A 27,153-nucleotide genomic window follows, 5' to 3' on the forward strand; every position below is an offset into this window, starting at 1 on the left:
CCCTATCCTTTCTGTCCTTCCTTTTCCTACTCCACTGGAGCGGAACCGAGGCCGTAAGGCCGATACAAAATTACATCAAAGTGGTGTCATCAGAGAAGAGAGCGACCTTCACGCCGTCAGAAGCACCAGGAGGTGCTGTTCACGCCAGCTGAGGAACAAAGAAGAAGGAAGAGGAACTTCGACTTGCCTCCTTTCCCCGCCCACATTACGACTGAGCGAAGTCATCCAGGAGCAACACCTGGGTATCAATCACCCACCTCTGAAGCTACTCAGGGTGTACGTGATAGATTGGCGCCCAACGTGGGGCACGAGGCAACGAAGTAAGAATCATGAGTGAACAGGGAGAGTCTGATTCAGATGCTCAACACCAGGAGCTGACAGAGGATCAGTCGGTCGAGGACATAAACCCCGAGGTGATAGCCGACCCCAGAGTTCCCTGGATCTATAGATCGAAAAAGGATGAGGCTTTCAATCTTCTACAAGATTGGGGCATAGTGTCATCTGGAACACTTGCTGAGTTAAGAAGGTTGTTAGTAGAACAACATAAGAAGATGGCTGTACGTTATCCCAGCCTAAGACCTGGAATAGTGAGCAGAAGCAGTGGGGGATCTGGACACTCAGCAACAGGTACTCATGCTGAAGTTGGAACCAACATTCACACAAACCCCCTCATGGACCCAGGGGCGGTATGTGACAAAGTAAGAAGCTGGAGACTGTCATTCGACGGCCAATCAGATGCTCCCAGCTTCTTAGAAAGGCTAGACGAGCTACAACAAGCCTATGGGCTCACTGGCAACCAACTACTAGTTGCCCTTCCTGAAATACTAGTTGGTAAAACTACCCTATGGATGCGTAATCGTCGTGACCAATGTAGATCATGGGACAATTTCGTGACAGATTTCAGATCACGCTACTACCCACTTACCTATGAGGAGGACCTCGAGAATCTAATTCAGGCAAGGAAGCAAAAGGAAGGTGAATCGTTTGACGAATTTCTCGAAGATGTACTGACACTCATGAGGCGACGAGGAGGTTTTACAGACGAAAATAAATTACAGAGAGTGTATAAGAATCTCCTCCCACGGTACAAATTGTATATTCGGCAATCAGATGTTCATAGTATCAACGAATTGGAAAAATTCGCGAGGGAGTATGAACAAATAAAAGCAGAGGAGAAACAGAATAGACAGAATTCGAGAGTTCACATGATTGAGGACACGAAAAAGATTACAAGGCTCAAGGTTGAGACAGTTATAACCCCTACTAGTAACAGACCATCTCTTAGTGAGTCTGAACCCATGTGTGGGCAATACAAGAGACCGGGGCACTGGAGATCACACTGTCCCGATATTCCACCATGTAAAAGGAGCGGAAAGAGAGCACTGATATGTGTCTGTGATGTGCAGAAGGAGAATAAAACTCCGAACAAGACAGCAGTGATGCGAACGGCACACAGGATTCCTGTGATTGAAGAGTCATCAAGGGACAACAGACTATTCATTACTGTGACAATCGGAGGTAAAAAGTGTCGGGCATTGCTAGATAGTGGCGCTGAAGCTAATTATATGAGTAATGAGGTTTATGAAGTTCTCCAAAAAATAGGGATGATAAGGAAGGTACCAACTCATCACCACGCAATATTAGCTGATGGACGATCTACCCCATTAAATGGGAAGCTGACAACTAATGTCACTATAGGACAAATCACAGTTCCACTAGTGGCGTCTATACTGGATGGACTTGGACAAGAGTTGCTATTAGGCATGGAATTTATGCGTGAAAACAGGGTGAATATTCACACATTCACGAGAGAGGTAGAGTGGGATCCTCCCCAACTGAATCCTACAAGTCCACTAATAATGTCGCGATCTCTCTTATTGAGGACTAAGACAACAGCAGTCCCAACAATATCAGCTGTACAATCCGAATCTCAGGACAACAAGGATCGCGACAAAAGGATATTCATGCAGTTTGGTTTGAACAGAGTCGAACCCAATGCCTTGATTGATAGAAAGGCAGAGATGTCATATATTCCAAGGCAAGAATCCTGGGGCAACATTGTGATGGATCACAGGGATGAGATGACTGAGTATGAACAGCAGGCCACGTTCCATGCCCCAGCCACCAATACAAGTGGTAGCTCCGAGAGTGATGTGGAAAAGTTAGTACCACCCCCCATTGGATTGGTTGTAGAAGAGCCAACACAGTCTTTGACCATCAAGGAAGTAGTCTCACAGTCCCAGGATCCCAGACCAGGACTCTCAAGGAATAAGGATCCAGTGTTGTGTCACCGAGTCTCAACACCTGGTAAGCGTAAACGGGCTGGCAAGCCACGCATAAAAGTCCAATTTCCAGATGGACGATGCAAATATGTACCTGGTGGACCGGGTGTAGATGATGATCATAGTGAGTGGCATACACCTCTAAAGGTGATGCCTGGGAGGTGTACACCTCTTAAGGTGATGCCTAGATGGCTCACGCCTTTAAAGGTGGTGCCATAGAGGGCTCCGACCCCCCCCCCCCCCCCAAGTAGGAGTGGGGTGTCACAAAGTAAAATTGTGACGGAAGATATTGCTGAATAATTAATAATATTGGAGAAAGACGCTTGGCTATCAGCAACGCTAGCCGACCGCGGAGATAAGGAAGGTACCGATGGCGCACCATCTTCCGCGCATCGAGATGATTTCCACCGCCTCTGGCGGCGGCACAACTCCATCCCCTCCACTTTGGGGAGTATTTAAACGCCGGACGAGCCCCAGTCCACAGCATTCCGCTCACAAACCTTCTTGCTCCTGGTACAGCGGCCCGTTGGCTGCCGTACGTCCCCGACCTCCTGCCCTGGTACAGCGGCCCGTTGGCTGCCGTACGTCCCTAACCTTCCATCTCCCTAGGGCACAGCGGACCGTTGTCTGCCGTCCCTGTAAGGCTCAAGGTTGAGACAGTTATAACCCCTACTAGTAACAGACCATCTCTTAGTGAGTCTGAACCCATGTGTGGGCAATACAAGAGACCGGGGCACTGGAGATCACACTGTCCCGATATTCCACCATGTAAAAGGAGCGGAAAGAGAGCACTGATATGTGTCTGTGATGTGCAGAAGGAGAATAAAACTCCGAACAAGACAGCAGTGATGCGAACGGCACACAGGATTCCTGTGATTGAAGAGTCATCAAGGGACAACAGACTATTCATTACTGTGACAATCGGAGGTAAAAAGTGTCGGGCATTGCTAGATAGTGGCGCTGAAGCTAATTATATGAGTAATGAGGTTTATGAAGTTCTCCAAAAAATAGGGATGATAAGGAAGGTACCAACTCATCACCACGCAATATTAGCTGATGGACGATCTACCCCATTAAATGGGAAGCTGACAACTAATGTCACTATAGGACAAATCACAGTTCCACTAGTGGCGTCTATACTGGATGGACTTGGACAAGAGTTGCTATTAGGCATGGAATTTATGCGTGAAAACAGGGTGAATATTCACACATTCACGAGAGAGGTAGAGTGGGATCCTCCCCAACTGAATCCTACAAGTCCACTAATAATGTCGCGATCTCTCTTATTGAGGACTAAGACAACAGCAGTCCCAACAATATCAGCTGTACAATCCGAATCTCAGGACAACAAGGATCGCGACAAAAGGATATTCATGCAGTTTGGTTTGAACAGAGCCGAACCCAATGCCTTGATTGATAGAAAGGCAGAGATGTCATATATTCCAAGGCAAGAATCCTGGGGCAACATTGTGATGGATCACAGGGATGAGATGACTGAGTATGAACAGCAGGCCACGTTCCATGCCCCAGCCACCAATACAAGTGGTAGCTCCGAGAGTGATGTGGAAAAGTTAGTACCACCCCCCATTGGATTGGTTGTAGAAGAGCCAACACAGTCTTTGACCATCAAGGAAGTAGTCTCACAGTCCCAGGATCCCAGACCAGGACTCTCAAGGAATAAGGATCCAGTGTTGTGTCACCGAGTCTCAACACCTGGTAAGCGTAAACGGGCTGGCAAGCCACGCAAAAAAGTCCAATTTCCAGATGGACGATGCAATATGTACCTGGTGGACCGGGTGTAGATGATGATCATAGTGAGTGGCATACACCTCTAAAGGTGATGCCTGGGAGGTGTACACCTCTTAAGGTGATGCCTAGATGGCTCACGCCTTTAAAGGTGGTGCCATAGAGGGCTCCGACCCCCCCCCCCCCCCCAAGTAGGAGTGGGGTGTCACAAAGTAAAATTGTGACGGAAGATATTGCTGAATAATTAATAATATTGGAGAAAGACGCTTGGCTATCAGCAACGCTAGCCGACCGCGGAGATAAGGAAGGTACCGATGGCGCACCATCTTCCGCGCATCGAGATGATTTCCACCGCCTCTGGCGGCGGCACAACTCCATCCCCTCCACTTTGGGGAGTATTTAAACGCCGGACGAGCCCCAGTCCACAGCATTCCGCTCACAAACCTTCTTGCTCCTGGTACAGCGGCCCGTTGGCTGCCGTACGTCCCCGACCTCCTGCCCTGGTACAGCGGCCCGTTGGCTGCCGTACGTCCCTAACCTTCCATCTCCCTAGGGCACAGCGGACCGTTGTCTGCCGTCCCTGTCCTCCCATCTACCTAGGGCACAGCGGACCGTGTCTGCCGTCCCTGTCCTCCCATCTACCTAGGGCACAGCGGACCGTTGTCTGCCGTCCCTGACCTTCCATTCCCCCAGGGCACAGCGGACCGTTGTCTGCCGTCCCTGTCCTCCCATCTCCCTAGGGCACAGCGGACCGTTGTCTGCCGTCCCTGTCCTCCCATTTCCCCAGTGCACAGCGGACCGTTGTCTGCCGTCCCTGACCTCCCATCTCCCTAGGGCACAGCGGACCGTTGTCTGCCGTCCCTATTCTTCCTTCTCCCCAGGGCACAGCGGACCGTTGTCTGCCGTCCCTATTCTTCCTTCTCCCCGGGGCACAGCGGACCGTTGTCTGCCGTCCCTGGCCTCCCATCTCCCTAGGGCACAGCGGACCGTTGTCTGCCGTCCATGTCCTCCCATTTCCCCAGGCACAGCAGACCGTTGTCTGCCGTCCCTGACCTCCCATTCCCCCAGGGCACAGCGGACCGTTGTCTGCCGTCCCTGTCCTCCCATTTCCCCAGGGCACAGCGGACCGTTGTCTGCTGTCCCTGACCTCCCATTCCCCCAGGGCACAGCAGACCGTTGTCTGCCGTCCCTGTCCTCCCATCTCCCTAGGGCACAGAGGACCATTGTCTGCCGTCCCTGTCCTCCCATTTCCCCAGGGCACAGCGGACCGTTGTCTGCCGTCCCTATTCTTCCTTCTCCCCAGGGCACAGCGGACCGTTGTCTGCTGTCCCTATTCTTCCTTCTCCCCGGGCACAGCGGACCGTTGTCTGCCGTCCCTATTCTTCCTTCTCCCCAGGGCACAGCGGACCGTTGTCTGCCGTCCCTATTCTTCCTTCTTCCCAGCGCACAGCGGACCGTTGTCTGCCGTCCCTATTCTTCCTTCTCCCCAGGGCACAGCTGACCGTTGTCTGCCGTCCCTATTCTTCCTTCTCCCCGGGGCACAGCGGACTGTTGTCTGCCGTCCCTATTCTTCCTTCTCCCCAGGGCACAGCGGACCGTTGTCTGCCGTCCCTATTCTTCCTTCTTCCCAGCGCACAGCGGACCGTTGTCTGCCGTCCCTATTCTTCCTTCTCCCCAGGGCACAGCGGACCGTTGTCTGCCGTCCCTATTCTTCCCTCTCCCCAGGGCACAGCGGACCGTTGTCTGCCGTCCCTATTCTTCCTTCTCCCCAGGCACAGCGGACCGTTGTCTGCCGTCCCTATTCTTCCTTCTCCCCAGGGCACAGCAGACCGTTGTCTGCCGTCCCTATCCTTTCTGTCCTTCCTTTTCCTACTCCACTGGAGCGGAACCGAGGCCGTAAGGCCGATACAAAATTACATCAAAGTGGTGTCATCAGAGAAGAGAGCGACCTTCACGCCGTCAGAAGCACCAGGAGGTGCTGTTCACGCCAGCTGAGGAACAAAGAAGAAGGAAGAGGAACTTCGACTTGCCTCCTTTCCCCGCCCACATTACGACTGAGCGAAGTCATCCAGGAGCAACACCTGGGTATCAATCACCCACCTCTGAAGCTACTCAGGGTGTACGTGATACCATTTTGTTTTTCATTATTTCCATTTTTGCATACATTAGTTGTTGTTTTCGAACATTCATATGGTATTATTGAATGATTTTGGTGGAGATGTTGAGTATGGTTGTTATGAAACATTAGAAATAGAAAATGTATTTGAATTCCATCCTTCAAGTAAATTTCATGGAAACTGTGAATCGTATTTAAATATATTGCACTTGAATATACGCAGCCTAAATAGAAACTTTGATGAATTCTCATGCTTTCTGCAAAACTGTAAAACGAAGTATGATTTGATAGTTTTGTCGGAGACTTGGATGGCGGACAGACATGAATTCAATTTCAATCTAAATGGATACTATGAAATTGATTCACCAGCTACATTAAATAAGTGTGATGGAATTTGCATATTTGTTAGAATTGATTTGAAAGCTGAAACTTTAAATAGTAACTTTGTATCTGCAAATTGTATCATTTTAGATATTCTCGATCCACGGCTGAAAAAAGATGTCACGATTCTTGCGATATACAGGTCTCCATCACTGCCGGTTGGTCAGTTTCTTGAGGACCTTGATCAATGCTTACAGGATTTAAATAGTAAGAAAAACATTGTTTTGGTCGGTGACATAAATATCAACATAAATCTCAACATAAATCTAGTTAATGAATATTGCAGCCTTCTACACTTAAACGGTTTTCAGTCATATATAAATAAACCCACAAGAGTACAGAATAATTCAATATCATGTCTGGATCACATGTTCTATAAGAATGAATCATCCGAATCAGAGGAGGTTTTGGGGGCGATATTGAAGATTGATATCACTGATAATTTTGGAACATCCCTCTGTTTGGGATTCAGGGGCCGCATTTGTGAACCAAATGAGAATAATGTTTTTGAAAAAATAAATTATAGAAAACTTAATGATGATTTAAAAACCGAAACATGGAATGATATAGTAAACTACACAGACATAGAGAGTTTGACTGGTAAATTTATTGACAAACTTAATAACCATATAACAAATTCAAAAACTAAAGTCAATCTAAAGCATAAACTGAAACCACTAAAAAACTGGATTAGCATTGGTTTGGTTAACTGTATAAGGAAGAGAGATAAAATGTCTAAAAACGTGGCAAGACAGCCTTTCAATCTTGAACTGAAAATGGAATACAATAGGTATAGGAATGTTTTAAGAAATCTAATAAAAGAAGCAAAACAAAATTACTTTAAAAATAAGATAACAGAGAATAAATCCAACAGTAGAAAACTCTGGAATTGTATAAATGAATTACTGGATACAAAGAAAAAAAATTCTGATATTAAAATTGAACCTATAACATTAAATAAATATTTTTCTGAAGTCGGCAAAACATATGCTGAAAAATTACAAGAAAATATAATTATAGATAATACAACTGATCGTCGTGTTCCCAATCTTCCAAATTGTTTGTTCTGGTTCCTCACAAATGAACAGGAAATAATAAACACTATAAACTCGTTGAAAAGTGACTTTTAAAAGTTGTGGAAACAGCTGTTCAACAAATAAAATATCGACATGTGTTCTTTTGAATAAACTGCTCTACCTACCTACCTCACGCTCGAGAAGGAGGTAACAAAGTAAATTTCTCAGGGATGGGGTGGACCCCCTGTTAGTTTCTCAGGGAGGAGACTCATGCCAGTTAATAATATAACTATACAGGGTATGAATTTGAAAAAAATCGGCCGAGTGTTTATTGAGAAAATCGTGATAGAAATTTAACAAAATTCATCCTTCTCAGGAATATTACGGAGCTCCTGCAATTTTCCCAAAATGAGACTCATGTCCGTTGATAGGGCTTATAAATAGCTATCTAAGGTATAAATTTGAAGAAAATCGTTAGAGCCATTTTCGAGAAAACCGTGAAAAACATGGTTTTTTAGCCATTAACCGCCATTTTTTCCGCCATTTTGAATTGAATTCCTTATTGTCGGATCCTCATGGTATAAGGACCTTAAGCTTAAAATTCCAAATCAATCGGTTAATTCACACACACACACACAGACCAACAACAGAAAGTCTAAATTGAAACATTGTTAGGGATTACAGGAGTGGGGGAGACACTTCCCCCCTCTCAATCCCTACAATTGGCATAAAATAAATTGAAAACATCAAAAATATAGTCGCCCAGAATAATTCACCTTAGAAATCAATAATTCTACCGATGTTCAGTGATAGAGCAGGAAAAAAAGTGACTTGAAAATTATATTGGCAAATGCAAAAAATTTTGGTTAAAAATAGTAGGCCTATGTGAAAATCATGTTACGGTATGAATTTCATAACTTTTTCACTTTTACATTCATACGTGAATCTCACGTAATGAAAGCGTTTCCAATTCTACACCATTTTTATGTGAAAAAACGTCATTTTGACATTGTGTGCTGACTGGATACATTTCTCGGTCTTGCAACATTTATCTTCCTAGTTGTGTCAATATTTATTACATATTTCAAAAATATTTACTGTCGTGAAAAAACAATATTTGTAATAAATATTGTTTTATATTGTACAAATATTTTTTTGTCAATATGCATTAAATATTGAAAAAATATTTGTACTTTACGAAAAACAATATTTTCAAGATGATATTGTTTTATATTGTAAACATATTTAGACAATGTTTAAAACAAATTTAATTATCAATATTTTCTACAATATTTTTTTTTCTATTGGTCAATACTATAGCCATCTAGTCTAAAGACTAATGAGCTAATTTTTTCTATCCTAAATTACTACTTGAAAAATTGAACAGTGAATTTCTCATTAGAAACTCTTACTGCTATTGTTCAATTAATATGTACACTTATTGACTGCACTATAGAAGCTAGATTCACTCAATCACTGCTCTGCTCTTTCACTGGACACTACTTGAACAAGCACTACACTAGCTCAAACGGTTTCCTCCTTTTGAGCCTCCGCACCAACCCTCCATTGTCTAGCAGCTGGATCGCCTCGACGTTGTCATGTTGGTGCAGTCGCCCCTCGTGCCTCTCCGCATGCCTCTGGATCTCGGTGGACACCAGATCGACGTGAAGGTCTCTATGAAGATCGCTGTTCCTGACATACCAAGGAGCATCCACATTGTTCCTTAGCACTTTGTTTTGAAAACGTTGAATGATATTGATGTTGCTTTCTTTGGTACACCCCCAAAGTTGTATACCATACGTCCATACTGGCTTTAATATCTGTTTGTACAGAAGTACTTTGTTTCGGATTGAAAGGATAGAGTTTCTTCCGATCAGCCAATACAGCTTCTTATATTTTATTCCAAGCTCTTCTCTCTTCTTCTTGACATGGGCCTTCCAGCGAAGCTTTGCGTCCAAGGTCATACCTAGATACTTGGCATCATTAGCATATGGTACAACTTGGTTGTTGATAGTTATTGGTATGGGCAGTTTTTCAACAATCAGTTCTCTGATTTCCGCAGGGTAATTATTTCCAGTGGTTCTTCTTCTGATTTGTGGGGTATTACACCATGCTGCCTGTTGGATATCAGTCACAAACTTCTCCAACTCCCGATCAATATGTTCTTCGTTCCTTAATGGTGAGTTCAATTCTATTCTTTCTTCCAGCATCTGTTGAAAGCCATCCCAATCAGTGCGGCTATTTGCTAACGCTGGACAAGTATTTTCCTTCCATAGAATTGAATCACTCAGAGTCATAATGATGGGTGAGTGGTCGGAATTAAGGTCGAAACTATCCTCTAAATGCAAATAATTAACTGATATATTTTTTGTCAGGAAGAAATCTATGAGATCTGGGATTTTCCTCGTATCGGTGGGCCAGTAGGTTGGTTTACCAGTTGAAAGAGCTTCACACCTTATCTCTTTCATTGCTTCGAAGAGCTGTCTTCCCTTGTGAGTTGTTAAACGCGATCCCCAATGCACGTGCTTTGCATTGAAATCACCACCAAGAATGAATTTTTCTCCTAACATATCAAGCAATGTCGAATACTCCTCTCTTCTGATGGAATATCTGGGAGGACAGTAAATAGCTGCAACAACAAAGTTATAATTTACTGCTTGAACTGCTACACCTATCAATTGAATTCTATCACTTCCATGTTTCACTTCTTCATGATGTTGTAGATTGTCTCTGATAATGATGGCACTCCCACCCCTCGCGACATTGCTGGGATGTAAAGCATGATAGATCTTAAAGCCTTTGAATTTGATAAACGATTGATTTGTAAAGTGAGTTTCAGATATAAGACATATATCTATTTTTTCTAAGTCTAGAACTACTTCTAACTCCTGGAAGAAAGAATAGAATTGAACTCACCATTAAGGAACGAAGAACATATTGATCGGGAGTTGGAGAAGTTTGTGACTGATATCCAACAGGCAGCATGGTGTAATACCCCACAAATCAGAAGAAGAACCACTGGAAATAATTACCCTGCGGAAATCAGAGAATTGATTGTTGAAAAACGAAGAGCTAGAAGGAGATGGCAGCAATCACGTTCCCCCCAAGACAAAAGAGTTTTGAACAATTTAACTCAAGAACTAAGGAGAGAGATTCAATGTATCAAGGAAGAATCAATTAATAGTTACTTGAGAAACTTGACAGCAGAATTCAGCACGGACTACTCACTCTGGAAGGCAGCTAAAAAAATAAAACGAACCATTCAACAATCTCCTCCTCTCAGAAAGCAGGACAGACAATGGGCGAGGAGTAGTGATGAAGAGGCACAGACATTTGCGGATCATCTTGTAAACGTTTTCCAGCCTATCAACTCAGGTGAAGACGAAACTTTAGAAGCGGATGAGAATATCTTACAGCCGAATCAAGAAATAATGCGTGTCACAGTAGAAGAAGTGAAAAGAGAAATAAGAAATCTGTATAACAAAAAAACCCCTGGATTTGACATTATAACCGGCTCAGTCCTCAAACACCTACCAAGGAAAGCAATAGTGAAATTAACAAACATTTTGAATGCTTCTTTCAGACTGAAATTCGTACCAGGAATATGGAAAGTAGCAGAGGTTATAATGCTACTGAAGCCAGGTAAAGAGCCACATGAAGTATCATCATATAGGCCAATATCATTGTTACCGGTCCTATCCAAGTTGTTTGAAAGGATTTTACTTAGTAGGCTAAAACCAATAATTGAGAGACAGCACATAATTCCAAATCACCAATTTGGCTTCAGAGTGAAACACTCAACAATAGATCAAGTGCATCGGATTATAAATGTAATAGAGAAGTGCTTAGAAGAGAAAAAAATTTGCTCAGCAGCTTTCCTTGATATAGGGCAAGCTTTTGATAAAGTATGGCATGAAGGTCTCATTTTCAAGCTCAAAAAAGTGCTACCAAAGCAATATACAGATATATTACAATCCTATCTCACTGATAGATACTTTAGGGTCAGGCATGAAAGTTCATATTCTGATTTGAAGGAAATTGAAGCAGGAGTTCCTCAAGGCAGTGTTCTGGGACCAGTTCTTTACCTACTCTATACCAGCGATATTCCCAGCCTTGATGAGAATACTACAGCAACATTTGCAGACGACACAGCCATATTATCAGTAGACAGTAATATACATATTGCAACAGAGAAACTACAGAGATCCATCAACAAAATTCAAGATTGGACTAGAAAGTGGAGAATGAAATTGAATGAAACAAAGTCGATTCACATCAATTTTACCAATAAGAAGGACCTGCCCAATGCCCATACCAATAACTATCAACAACCAAGTTGTACCATATGCTAATGATGCCAAGTATCTAGGTATGACCTTGGACGCAAAGCTTCGCTGGAAGGCCCATGTCAAGAAGAAGAGAGAAGAGCTTGGAATAAAATATAAGAAGCTGTATTGGCTGATCGGAAGAAACTCTGTCCTTTCAATCCGAAACAAAGTACTTCTGTACAAACAGATATTAAAGCCAGTATGGACGTATGGTATACAACTTTGGGGGTGTACCAAAGAAAGCAACATCAATATCATTCAACGTTTTCAAAACAAAGTGCTAAGGAACAATGTGGATGCTCCTTGGTATGTCAGGAACAGCGATCTTCATAGAGACCTTCACGTCGATCTGGTGTCCACCGAGATCCAGAGGCATGCGGAGAGGCACGAGGGGCGACTGCACCAACATGACAACGTCGAGGCGATCCAGCTGCTAGACAATGGAGGGTTGGTGCGGAGGCTCAAAAGGAGGAAACCGTTTGAGCTAGTGTAGTGCTTGTTCAAGTAGTGTCCAGTGAAAGAGCAGAGCAGTGATTGAGTGAATCTAGCTTCTATAGTGCAGTCAATAAGTGTACATATTAATTGAACAATAGCAGTAAGAGTTTCTAATGAGAAATTCACTGTTCAATTTTTCAAGTAGTAATTTAGGATAGAAAAAATTAGCTCATTAGTCTTTAGACTAGATGGCTATAGTATTGACCAATAGAAAAAAAAATATTGTAGAAAATATTGATAATTAAATTTGTTTTAAACATTGTCTAAATATGTTTACAATATAAAACAATATCATCTTGAAAATATTGTTTTTCGTAAAGTACAAATATTTTTTCAATATTTAATGCATATTGACAAAAAAATATTTGTACAATATAAAACAATATTTATTACAAATATTGTTTTTTCACGACAGTAAATATTTTTGAAATATGTAATAAATATTGACACAACTAGGAAGATAAATGTTGCAAGACCGAGAAATGTATCCAGTCAGCACACAATGTCAAAATGACGTTTTTTCACATAAAAATGGTGTAGAATTGGAAACGCTTTCATTACGTGAGATTCACGTATGAATGTAAAAGTGAAAAAGTTATGAAATTCATACCGTAACATGATTTTCACATAGGCCTACTATTTTTAACCAAAATTTTTGCATTTGCCAATATAATTTTCAAGTCACTTTTTTTCCTGCTCTATCACTGAACATCGGTAGAATTATTGATTTCTAAGGTGAATTATTCTGGGCGACTATATTTTTGATGTTTTCAATTTATTTTATGCCAATTGTAGGGATTGAGAGGGGGGAAGTGTCTCCCCCACTCCTGTAATCCCTAACAATGTTTCAATTTAGACTTTCTGTTGTTGGTCTGTGTGTGTGTGTGAATTAACCGATTGACTTGAAATTTCAAACTTAAGGTCCTTATACCATGAGGATCCGATAATAAGAAATTCAATAAAATCCAATTCAAGATGGCGGAAAAAATGGCGGATAATTACTAAAAAACCATGTTTTTCACGTTTTTCTCGAAAACGGCTCTAACGATTTTTTTCAAATTTATACCATGGATAGCTATTCATAAGCCCTATCAACTGACATGAGTCTCATTTCTGAGAAAATTTCAGGAGCTCCGTAATATTCTTGAGAAAAATGGCGGATAATGACAAAAAATCAATGTTTTTCACGGTTTTCTCGAAAACGGCTCTAACGATTTCCTTCAAATTTATACCATGGATAGCTATTTATAAGCCCTATCAAATGGCATGAGTCTCATTTCTGAGAAAATTTCAGGAGCTCCGTAATATTCTTGAGAAAAATGGCGGATAATGACTAAAAATCCATGTTTTTCACCGTTTTCTCTAAAACGGCTCTATAGATTTTTTTCAAATTCATACCATGGATAGATATTCATAAGCACTATCAACTGGCATGAGTCTCATTTCTGGGAAAATTCCATGAGCTCCGTAATATTCTTGAGAAAAATGGCGGATAATGACTAAAAATCCATGTTTTTCACGGTTTTCTCGAAAACGGCTTTAACGATTTTATTCAAATTTAAACCATGGATAGTTATTTATCAGCTCTATCAACTGGCATGAGTCTCCTTTCTGGGAAAACAATGGGGGGTCCACCCCATCCTTGGGAAATGGACTTAGTAACCTCCTTCTCGTGCATGAAGTAGGTAGGTAGCGCAGTTCATAAAAAGAACACATAGTCGAGATATTTCATCTGTAGAACAGCTGTTTTGACGACTTTAAAAAAATGACGACTAAAAAAATCATCGAATTTCACAATTATTCACAAAAAGAAAAAGTACTTTGAAAACAATTATATATACACATATACAGAAGTCTGATCGTAGTTTCAAATAATTATGAGCAAGGAAAGTTGTGTGAGTGTACCACACCAGATTTTTTGTTATTGACGACATCAACGGCTGTCAAGTAGCAGAATTCATGAGTGTGTCTGCTTAGCGCTACAATAGCATGATTTACACTGTTATAGATGTACATTTGCTTCGTATTCATCCGCACGAGAACAATGTACTTATAAGTAAGGCCTTGAGCTTCATGTACTGTGTGTATTTTTATTGTTTCATCCAACTTCCAGGTACATATGTCCTGAATATTTTTTCTCGTTTTGCGTGTAAGCCAGTACAAGCGTTTCTGGTTCAATTGTAGGAAATTCATAATTGAAAAGACATCTCCTAATTGATCAAATGGCATTGCTCCTATGCACTCCGTATGCATTAGTAGTACTGCCTCATCTATGAAGACACGATCATACTTCTTGTTATTAGTTACATTTATGATGAATGATGGAACCGTCCTGTAAATCGATCTGATTATACCTCTACAGCTCCTCTCACCAATTTTCTTAATAACCCTCTCTCACATCATTGATGCCTGCTTTTGTTTGACAAAAAACTAAAGCAATTCATGGTTTGTGTTCATTGAAGATAGTGTATGTTTTTCCACATCCTGGCACACCATATATCCATTTTATCTCAGGTATTTGAAATTGGCAACATCGACTGTAGATATATTTTCATATAATTCACCATTCAGCATGAGCTGGATACCTCGACTCACAATTATATATCTCTCTTGTGTGCAGAATTTATTCGTTTCGTCGTTGAATGGCACGTAGGTTCCTTCTTTCTCCAAACAATAACCCATTCTATACTTCGTTTCAGATGACCATAGAAATATCCTCAAAACATTATCATAAATATTCATTCCATTGATCCTAATGTCCAGTGAATAGGAATAGGAACTGAGCAAGTTTTTCTCTGTATTACTCACCAAAATATCATTGTACATTAAAGCATTTGTGCTATCATATTGTCTCAAGAGATTTCTCAACTCTATCATACTGTTAAAATGAATTCTTGGATTGAAGATTCTTCTGGTAGGTATCCTGATGGGCAAAATTTTTTATTTAATATTTCGGCTGGGATGTCCAGAAACTTTGAATTATTTATCCCTCTATAATAAAATACGAATTTGATATTGTTTGTAGACAATACCAAACTTATTGGTTCCAAAGGAATCAATTTCAATTGTTGATGATTGTTTATCAACTGCACAGTTATCTATAGTATTCAACAATTGTCCAAATTTATTGATAAAATCACTATCTTCTATCAGTAAATACCAATTAACAATATTCAATGACGCATAAAATTTCGTAGACAAGTCAATCTGCTTACTCTGCGATACTACGGTCGTTAGACTGTTATATTCATCTTTGGTCAACGCCTTGACCAAAGTTTACAATAGTTTACCAAAGTTTACCTTGACCCTGTTTACAATAGTAGTGATGCCTTTTGAATGTTTACTTTTCCTTTTTCAAGGCGAACAAACGAAATATTTAGGTCAGTGTATTCACCAAAATTATAAACTAGAGATGTCCTATTTTTTATATTTGTTGAACTCTATTCGTTCTATGAGAGTAGTAATGCATCGTAGTTAATGCATCTATAACGTGATTAATATCTATTGAAATATCACAATTTTCACTTTTTAGAGTCTTATTATTAACTTTTTTTCAAACAATCCAATAATCCGTTTTTTCAATAAGTTGTTGCAATGCTTTCTGGTTACAGGGACATTTTGGATCGCCGACTCTATGACCTGTTGGCTTCTTAAGTTTCAAGCAATTGTGACAAACTGATTGCTAGGACGTGTTGGTGCAGTTTTTAATATTATGACCCTCCTCAGCACAATGTCCACATATATATTTCTCTTTTTTGCGGAATTTTGTTACATGCCCAAAGCTGTGACATTTGAAACATCTCTGAACAGAAATAGAATCATTAAGTCTACAAATCTACAAAACCAACTTGTATTCTTGTTTTTTAATATTTTATTGATTTTTTAAGGGTACTTTAATTCTATTTTATAAATACAAGAAAGTAGCCCTGAATACATGCATTCTACAAAAACACGCTACCTATTAATTGAGACTCTTCTTATTTCAGGCTCGCACTCAATTATCCAATGTACCGCTTCCTTATTCTTAGGTCCTACTTTGGAAAGAGGTTTAAACCCCTTGAGGAACTGGGACTTTTCCAAGACCGAGTCGCCAAAATTCTTATTGTATATCACTTCAGCAAGTTCTTCATTACTCAATTCTGTTGGTACATCATAGATGATTACTCTAGATTTCTTGTTGTGTGGCTCGCTTAGTGACATAAATTATATTAAATGACTCACCCCTCATCAATGAAGCTTGCCCACAGTGACGTAATCGATTTACGCATTTGGACCTCAATCTTCTGGTCCTCTTCATCGGGTGTGTCATCAGCGCTTTGAAGCTCGTCTCTTGTCAGTAGTGCAAACTCTTCTCGATGCAAGTTGGCTGAAAATAATCAAAAATGAACTACTAGTAAAATGATAATGATTCTATCTATGATAGAATTACTATATGAAGTAGCCCTGAAGGAATAACTGATAAAATCATGTTGATAAACAAAAATATTTTACAAGAAGAAGAAGAAGAAGAAGAAGAAGAAGAAGAAGAAGAAGAAGAAGAAGAAGAAGAAGAAGAAGAAGAAGAAGAAGAAGAAGAAGACAACGAAGACGACGACAATTCAGCGGTAGGCTAAGGGACGGTATGGTTGGAAATGATATGCCGGATTAGCGGCAGTGCGAGGATGTGACGGGTTCTATCATAGTTTATTGTATAGAGTAGATCTTACCCCACCGCGTGACTGGAGACACCAGGAAGTCGACCACCCTATTAAACTTGTAGTTGTACTTGTACATATAAACTTTTTTATCATAGATCGCTTTCACTTGTTTCTCGAAATAGTCATCCGTAAAATGATAATTGCCCGGCAGATTGAACTTCTTCCAAATAGACATTCTCGCCTCGTCTGTCTGCAATTTCCTGAGGGTCAATCCATGTAGTCGCGCTGCTTCCACTATTCCCGTTGTGTACATGCGATCGCTCACCATCTGTCATCATCAAAAGCATTGCATCAATTATGAAATAGATAAATGAACTCATGCACAAGTCTTGAGGCTGGAGCTCATGTGGGCATCACTATCACAAAAAGAACAAGGAATATAGAATGTTCATCAAAAGGAGAGACAACAATAAAATTGTTGCGCTTGCAAGGTTAGGAAGAAGAGATGACTCGTATCAGCTGTTACTATTATTAGGTACTGAACTTTCAAATCACAGATCACAGCGGTGCTCCCATTGACACTGGATTAAGTGTACTGCGATTAATACTAGTGACCCTGGGTGGGAGAAATCGCTCAAGATCTATTGAATTGTAATTTATTTTAAACTCACCACTTTTAATTAATCTTACAGAGTTGATGAGAATCATGGAAACAGCGAAATATTTCTTTAACAATAATAATTTGCCAGTAGGTTTCATTGGGAATTCTAACAGATTTATGTTAGTTATTTGAAATGAAAAATTACTCTGTTGCTTTAACATCTTTGACCCTCATATAGATCCAAATTTGTTTTTTGTGATGAGAAGGTGTTCTTTTGATACATGATTTCGATACAAGAGTTTCAAGAAAAAATAAATGGCGAAAACTGCACATTGATATCTCAACCCGTATCAGTTTGTTGTAAATTGTGTGTTGTATATCAATCAGCTAGAAACATGTGTCAGCGGCTCAGTGCATGAAGGACTGCGCTTCTTGAAAGCTCCCAAATAGCCTCAGCTGATGTTGTGAATGAATGAATAGAAAAACTTTAGTAATTGCATGCAATGAATTCTTCAGCTGACTGAAAAAAAACAATTTTTTCTTATGCACTTTCAATGTTATTCTTATATCCTGAAAAAGGACGAAGCAGTGAATCAATTTTGTTGTCCAACGAACTTGTCCTGTAAAAAGGTTCCAAGAATACGTGATAAAAGTTTGAAGCTGTTTGAAGCAACTCTTTCTAAAGTTATTGTAGAACATAGAAACAGACGGACAACAACTTTGGTCTTAGTGAGTCAAAAGTGAGAACTCGCTAACGCTCACTCAATTATATTCAGTAATTATTTCCTACTATCTGAATGCTGTGAACTATATGGAATATAATAAAATTACTCTCTAATTGTGAATCGTTCTCGCTGCCGTGAGAAGTTTAGAAATGTCATCACAATTACACGTTGAGCTTTCCTTCTTCTCTGCAGTATAATTCCTGTCATTTTCATGATGCATCAAAACAAATAACAATGCTCGAAACAGTACGAACACATGTACCGCTGAAGAAGAATTGCAATCAGCTAAAATCGGGATTACATGAGTTTCCCAATACTTCTTCACTGGTCAACTGCTAACAATATTCATCAATACATGCCAGCTCGTATAATCCTTAAACCAGTTATTTTTTAGACCAATTGTTTTTTAAAGGTTGCGTCTGTCTATTATACTTACTATTCTACATCTTTCTCTTTGAAATTCAATTTTCTACAAGTTGAGTGGAAAATATGTTGTGTTTATTGTACATTTAACATACGGTAGTAAATCTGCTTCAAACCTTAAAGGAACATGTTTTCCGGGACCTAGTTTCGCTTATTTTGTCACATATTTTAAAAATTACTGCAGCTACAGGTCTGGAAACGGTTTTATTAAATTTTTCACCCAACTTTACATAAATTAATCTAAATTTTACAACTTAATTAACAGCCAACACATACCCGTAGGGCAGGGGCGAGGCGTGACTTTTTGGCTCAGTCATCTCCAGGAACAATTCAGTTGAAATTTTGAATGAAAGCTGCCCCCCCCTACTTTAAAGATTATGTTTCATTTTGGACGATTATTTATCGAGCAAGATGACATCTAGTATAAGATAAGCTCACTATTCAAAATCCTAGAGTTGAAAAGTGTAGAACTTGGCTAAATCTCAAGCTCGGAAACTGGCCCTCAAATTAATTAAAGAAATTGAAATGGAATTCTTTATTCTTCATTGATTCATACAACAAGAGTACATCATCAAAAATGACAGGGAGAGAAAAAATAAGGTAACCTTGAACTATTCCTCTCCCAAATTTAGATAAGGTTACACACAGTCCGAAATAGGTCAAGTCTTGTAGTTGTTCACTTTACTTAATTTTCAGTTCTTGATTATTTTCACAAAGTAGATTTTTGAATTTAGATGCTTCAAAACCAAACATAGAAGAAATAATAATAATTATCAATAACAAATTGCAAACAAAATAATAACTATCGTACGGTTTGCAACACTGGCGCGGAACAGTGGAATCGCAGAAAATAGCGATGTCTTTGACCGTTCACTCCACCATCGTTTACGGGGAGAGGGAGAGTGATGATGCAGAAGAGTGGTGGTAACCAATGCTAAATAGCATTAACTGGAATCGCATGTTTTTGAGAAGCACATTGAACGGATGGAACTGAATGCAGTAGTCTACTTTATTCAAGCTTGGCGCGCTCGCAAAAAACGTTTCTCTTTTGGTTTCTTCACCTTTTTTGTATTTATTTTTAATATTTTCAATTTAATAATATACACATTACATATAAATTTCTGTCCAGTCATCGCCGAATCCAGAGATGACCGGACGCCTCGCCTCTGCCGTAGGGCTTCGTTTAAGCAGGGGAACTTAAATTCAGCCGAAATCATTCACCCAGTATAACTTGGTAACTAAGCATTTTCGGACCTATGTTAATTAGAAATTTTTTCCTTCTGATGTGAGGAATCACGCCCTGACATATGGCCACCTTTTTTCAGTATACCCTGTATAGCACATAACAGAGAACACTTCACAGCTTCATAATACGAATATGATTAAACAGGAAACACGATATAGTGAGTCACTCACTACAAAACTAGACTTTTGAGAAAGTTTTCTTAGCCACCAAAAATTTCCGGAAAATAATGTAAGTTTCTAAGTGTTTTTCAACTATCTGTATCGTGTTTCCTGTTTTAATTAGTATTATAATAAACATATATATGCATAATACGTGTTGTATAACATGTATACCTGACTGAAGACTTCTGCCGACTCATTACCATTGAAGACTTTCTTTGTGTAGTGCTCTCTGATTTGCCAGAGAACCTCGTTCATAATTTCATCGTCGAGTCGATCAACCAAACCCAGAATTTGTGGCGCTAGCCGGAAGTAGTTCTCATGCTGGTATTCCGTGTCTATCTTACTGATGAAATCTGCAAATACCAGTCAAAAATAGTATTGAATTGATAGGAAAATCTATATACGATGCACTTCATCAGGATAGGTAGTATCATTTAAATCATTGAAAAGGGTTAACACAGGATTTGGTTGTTACACCATTATCACAATATATATCTGTATATCTGATGAACTACCAGAATTACCAGAGATAATTTTTTATTTACCAGAGAGATTTTTCAATAAATTTGTGGTGAGACAGTATTGAATCTTCCTATTCAGTATTGATAATTACCACAAAATCATCTTCACTTCACAACTACTGTCACAAAGTGTTTTGTGACAAAGAAAAGAGGGCCGAAACACACGACAATCTTGAATCTTGCTCTAAAATGAAGGAGTGTATTTGATAGCATCCCCACTCTTTCTCCTTTTCTGGAGATAACAGCTGGAGAGAAGCACTTTTTGGATTGTTGAAAGTAAGTTAAAGTGAACTTCTTTTGTGACAGGAGACCCTCTTTTAAACTCGAGATAGAGTTGATGGCTGAAATCCAACCTGGAGATCAGCAGTCAGTGTTATTCCTCGTGGATTTAGTTAGAGCTGATTCCCTCCGACGACAGGAGTAGCTTGAAGAACTCGTGTTTATGGTCGCGGCGGTATGGCAGCGAGAACCTGTTTTAGGCCCTAATACACGGAAAAGTGTTATTAGCTCCCTTAGTTACTACCGTGATGTTCGCGTTTTGGACTTAAGGCGACTTCCCGGTGAGCACACCCCAGTTATCTACCCTACAGAACTTAGCTGAAATTCCTATACCCTCATATCCGATACCCTCACACCCCCAAAACTCTTACCCCTTCACACCCCTCTACCCATCATCCTTACCACCCCTTAAAAGGGGAGCGACCTTGGCTGTCAAGCAGTGGCATTTCCTGGCCTATCCCAACCCCTACCAAAAATCCTTTACCCCCGATGGCAGGGGGGCTACCTCGGCTGTCAAGCAGTGGCTTTTTCTAGTCCATCCCAACCCCATCCAGAAATCCTTCACCCCTGTGGGCAAAGGAGCGACCTCGGTTGTCGAGCAGTGGCGGTTTATGGCCGTTTCCCCCATCCACCACTGGAACGTTTTGTCAGGGGAAAGTTGAGAGCGTCCAGCTTATTCTTCAACCGGGCAACGAGAAATGTTCGCGTCGAAGGAACGAACCATCAAGCTGCTCAACCGTCACCTCCTTGTCACGACCTTACGCCTTTTGAGACTAGCCGAATGGAACGAATATCCAGAACGACAATATCAAGGTTGGTGAAAACCATACTAACACTATCAGATAATTGATTATATTAATCGTTTGTTTGTTTGTTCGCTAGATTATCCAGAATGGATTTGGGATATTTGTGTTATAATTATCGAAATTCAGATGATGTCAGAGAGTCAGTGATGGAAATAACAACCCAAGATATGTGTTGTACATTACAAATTAACACATATTCAATTCAATTTATTCAAACACACAAAACACATACTAATCAAAAACAAAAAAAAATAACAATAGTACTGTTAAATTAGGAAACATTTCATACAATAAACCTCAAATTGAATATGCTGAGTTGTGTGGTACGCTGGAGAGATAAAGGAAAGAGAAATATATTGTCAACTACATGGTTGCCATGTCATAGTGAACAGAAGGGTAAGAATAGGAAGAAGGTGAAAAATGTGAAAACTCTTTTCACAATGGAACCTTGTTATAGTACATATATTCTGCTGTATTATTTGCTTCGTCCATATAGCCCATTATAATAATCATAATACACCACGATTTAGCACAGACCTTGTAATAAATCTTCTTATATCTATAAAAGGCTAAGCCCCGACAGACTGAAATCACACCACAGCCCAAACTACTGAGCCTAAAAACTTGAAATTTTGCACAATTGTCTGTGGTAGCCCCAAAACATCCACTAAGAAAAGATTTTAAAAAATTTCCCCCCCTGAGGGAGCTGGAGCCCCCTATATTTTTTTTTTACTTTTAAACCGTTTATTGCACAGCAAAGTCATGAGGAACTTTTTTGTTCAGCTACGAAAAAAATTAGATCTATGCAGAAAAACTCTGATCAGGAGCACAGGGGGGCTCAGGAGAGGGCAGTTTTCAAAAATTTTGAAGTAAAATCACACTACAGCTCAAACTAATTAGCCTACAGACTTGAAACTTTGCACAAATATTCTTCAAACATGCTAGACGCGCACTAAGAACGGATTTTGAGATATTTTGCCTCTAAGGGTTTCAAAGGATGAAAAAGGATCCTATTAAGTAAGGTATTGAACATGGTAAGGTGAATGCCATAATGGAATTGAGATAATTGACACATGATATTCTAACATATGTTGTACTCATTGAAAAGCTTAAAATAATCTTATCAATCAGCTGATCGAATTGATTTTGCCTTGGTCGAGAGAGCGAGCTTGCCACGTGTGTGTTCCATTGTTGTATGCTTGGCCAGTTTGATTTGCGCCTTCTATCAGCTGTATAATTATGGAGTCTCATACATTCCGATTAGAACAGAGCACAGAGATTTTCTTTGGTTAGGAGTTTGTTGATGATTCTTTTTTCAAATTCAAATTTTATTGCCATCAAAAATCACATTGAAAACTATCTTAATAGACAACAAGATTACAAAAACAAAATGTCAAACATATACCTACATTTATTTGTAGCACGGCCAGAAAAAGACAATCTTGAATCCTAGCCGTGAGTTCATCCAATATAACTTATATATATATATATTTTTTTGTCAATATTTTGTGAATCAAAACGTAGTACGAGTTGATGAGAGATGTGAGTAAATTCCTTATATTTGATCCAAATGGTTATTCATATTGTAGTAGTCGGGGTCACTGCAATAAAAAGTGTTTACTCTTTACCTAATAAATTTCATACGTATTGATTGTCCATAATGTATCCAGTGTCCATAATGGAAGTGATTGAACTACTCAAAATTAATGGCTTACTGGTCCATCTTAGAATTTATAGTATTCCTGGTGATTAAGCCTGTCTTTTTTCAGCGTTGACTATTAATAATAAAGCTTTATTTATGAATAGCTTACCCGGCGAACTTTGTACCGCCAAAATGTCAATCTATCTGATGTCACACTTGACTTTATTTGGTAAATCATGGAATTTATCTGACAATGAATATTGTCATTTACATCTTAATATGGACTTTCTTATGTGCTTAGTCGTGCAGCATTCATTATTCCGAAAACATATTCTTCTCAATCAATTGGTAGTGATATCTATCAGTAAAGTGTTAGATTACAAAAAAAAATAGATAGGTTAAATCAATGTTTCTAAGATGAATTCAATGTTTCCATAATTGTTGATTGTCAATAGATGGTCCAGGAAATATGCGATGTATGATGAATCACACAGAATTTCTTATTCTTTCCATCTTCTATTTTAGGATGTATATAAGCTAAGCTTAATTTGAAAAAAATGTAAATTATTCTGTAATTTTTCAGTAATTAATGAATGCAATAGGAACAACTCTCTTCCATGAGGTGAATATTTTTTTTTTCAACATTTTCCAGTTTCCCAATGATAGGGGAATGATAATCATTTGTATAGGTCTTCTAAGGAATCATTATGTACAGCTGGTACCAATCAACTACACTTCAACTCCAAACTTCCGTTTCAATAGCAGTGTACAATTTATCACAGGGTGACGTGTTCATTGACCAGCTGGTAACTTTAGATGCTTAGAAGCTAAATTTTCAAAATTATGTTTGACGCATCATCACGTCTGAACTACTGGACTAATTAACTTGAAAGTTTGCATATAGATCAATCAAGGATCGCTATTTTCAATTCTTCAAAATTCCATTACGTCAAGTTTTCATTTTGTCAAGTTTTTGAATAGATCCTTGCGGAGCACGGGTTCCTGGTAGTAGTAGTCTACATTTTTTGAGCTGTCCCTTGAGATGTACTTTATAGACGTTCTACTGTAATTGAATATATTACATAATTATTTCATTGTCTCCTCATCGGATATCTGAACTGAATAGAATATTTTGGATTTTATTGAATGTATAATTACCGAAATTCGGATATAGTGAGTAGTCAGTACTGACGCTGACAAGCCAGGGTATGGGCTGGGCATGATGAGCCCTCATTAGGACATTCGGCTCAGCTATCAGGAAGTCATCATCAACCGCTGGCCCTAGGGGGCTTAGGGGCAGATTCTGGAAGACCTGAAACACAATTTATTCCAATTAATAAGAAACAAATATTGTAAGGCCTGATATTTTATGATTGAGATTGAGAGAGAAATAAGATTAGATTAGAGTTCTTTATTATGTATGTTACAATATTTACTGGCTAATAAACTAATTTACATAGTAAGGAATAAAGAGATAAGAGGTGAGAAGATTTTCAACGGCTGTTGAGACCATTTGTACAGTTTAGGCACAGAGGATATTATAATTTTATTTTAATATTCAGGAAATAGTTGCTTTTTATTCCTGTGTGGTCTAATGAACATACTTGAAGTTATGCTACAGGCCTTCGGTAACATTTGATTCATGGCATTTTTGCAGAGCTTCTTGATTCAGATACTACAGGTATTATGAAGTTGACAAGATTAAATTAACTTTTCGAAAATGTTTTTGAGATATGAGCGCCTGAAGTTGAAAAATAAATCATTTCACAATAGTATTAGCAATCCATGAAATTCCAAGGATGAATTCTTCAAGGGATTGTTTATTGAATGAAATACTGAATGAAAAAGACTAAGAAATTGTCAAAAAACCACTGATTTATTGATAATTAGAAAGACCGGTTTCGGTTATTACACCATTGTCAATCTCTGATAAACTAAAACTAAATACAAGAGCTGAAAATTCAATCGCCGTTTTTGTGATCTCTGGTCGAAGTTCCCTTGTCTTTTCTTGAAGAATTCACCAAAGATCACAAAAACGGCGATTGAATTTTCTGCTCTTGTATTTAGTTTTAGTTTATCAGAGATTGACAATGGTGTAATAACCGAAACCGGTCTTTCTAATTATCAATAAATCAGTGGTTTTTTGACAATTTCTTAGTCTTTTTCATTCAATATGAATAATTACCACAATATCAACTTCTCAACTACACAAAAAAGAATGAAATACTACTTGATTTCACAGGATCAAGAATTTTGAAAACTTCATTCCATCTCCAGGAATAACTTGGTTTGAGTTAGTTCGAGTTTCATTCAAAGATAGTGAAGATAATATAAACTAGTAAGGCCTTCGGGTAGAGAAGATCTCGTTATCATCTGATTTACTAACGAATAGTTCATAGATTAGCCAAGCCTATGAGCTTGTTCACATGACAGCGATTTACGCTCGGTTGTCGCTCGATTGGCAAATCGCTCGGTTTGCCAGCCTCGTACACATGACAGCGATTCATGAGCGGTTTGCGCTCGGCTATGATAAATAATTTACTACAACATCTGTGTACTCAATCTTGATCACTATATCACTCTAATATTACTGCTTCTTACATTATTAATATTACTGTGTGTAGAATATTATCATGCTGGTATTATTTAAAAAAATCAAATACATAATGAAATTATGTACTAGCCCTAGCTATATAGATACTAGCCCTATACTATATACTAGCCCTAGTATACCTAAGGCTGTTTGTTAGCTCATGTGAACTGCTGCTCTCTGAAAAAATGTCTGTTATCTCCTGCCAAGCAGACCTTTTCAGAACTCTACTCCTGTTATCCGAGCACTCCATGTCCCAAATGCACATTCTTTTCGCTACTTCATCAATAAACAATTCAGTGTCAAAGGATTCTAGGCCTACTCTCATATTTCTACTATGAATCACTTGAAACTAAAATGAATTCGATTAATTTTTTTCTATTACAATTTTCAGTTCAGTTAGTTAGTAAGTTTAGTTTAAGTTAGTTTGTAGAGGATCATAGTTCATAGTGGTATCTAGCACTATGAACTATGATCCTCTACAAACTAACTTAAACTAAACTTACTAACTAACTGAACTGAAAATTGTAATAGAAAAAAATTAATCGAACTGAAGTTGTAATAGAATGTGCACTATGTGAACTGCTCTGCTCGAAACCGCTCGGTTGACTGAAGACATGTGTACGCTCTCATGCCTGCTCTAGTATATCGAGCCGCCCGGCAACCGAGCGACAACAGAGCGGTTGTAGTCTGAGACTACAACCACCGCGATTCGCCGGCGACTACAAAAACCGAGCGATGCATGTGTACGGCACCATGTGTTTCCCTATACCTGGCAACCGCTCGGTTGGTCAACCGCGCGACAACCGAACGTAAATCGCTGTCATGTGAACATGCTCTAAGAAATTGAGTCAACATTGAACGTCGTCATTTCAAGAACCACTATTTCCAATACCGTACTGAATAATGTGGAATGGTATAGTATTAAAGAAAGTTCATCAATAGTATGAAGAATAGAAAATTCAAATGTCTGTTTACTGGCATAGAAGGCACTGCAATGAATGTCATTTGGTCAATACATTAGTGGATCAGCATTAGAGTGTATAGTAGAGAAGGTAGCTGAGAGAGTAAATGTAGCTGGGAGTAATGAGACAGTACTATGAATAATACATGAAACTGAATATCTCTATTTCCTCCTACATTTTACCAATGAGAAGA

The 27,153-nt window shown here is 39.3% G+C and overlaps 1 protein-coding gene across 1 annotated transcript in view; it reads right to left on the reverse strand.

The window, feature by feature from the left end:
• The window catches only part of LOC111064061 (esterase FE4), a 153,995-nt gene that overhangs the window by 52,969 nt on the left and 73,873 nt on the right, over positions 1-27,153 (reverse strand). The window contains exons 5-8 of the mRNA XM_039439473.1: positions 24,564-24,717; positions 20,329-20,510; positions 17,071-17,329; positions 16,586-16,730 (exon numbers count right to left, since the gene is read on the reverse strand). Of these exons, the coding sequence (XP_039295407.1) occupies positions 16,586-16,730; positions 17,071-17,329; positions 20,329-20,510; positions 24,564-24,717 (740 nt within the window). The remainder of the gene's footprint in view (positions 1-16,585; positions 16,731-17,070; positions 17,330-20,328; positions 20,511-24,563; positions 24,718-27,153) is intronic.

Source organism: Nilaparvata lugens, chromosome 12, assembly GCF_014356525.2.
Source record: "Nilaparvata lugens isolate BPH chromosome 12, ASM1435652v1, whole genome shotgun sequence".
In the NCBI taxonomy this organism is placed as follows: domain Eukaryota; kingdom Metazoa; phylum Arthropoda; class Insecta; order Hemiptera; family Delphacidae; genus Nilaparvata; species Nilaparvata lugens.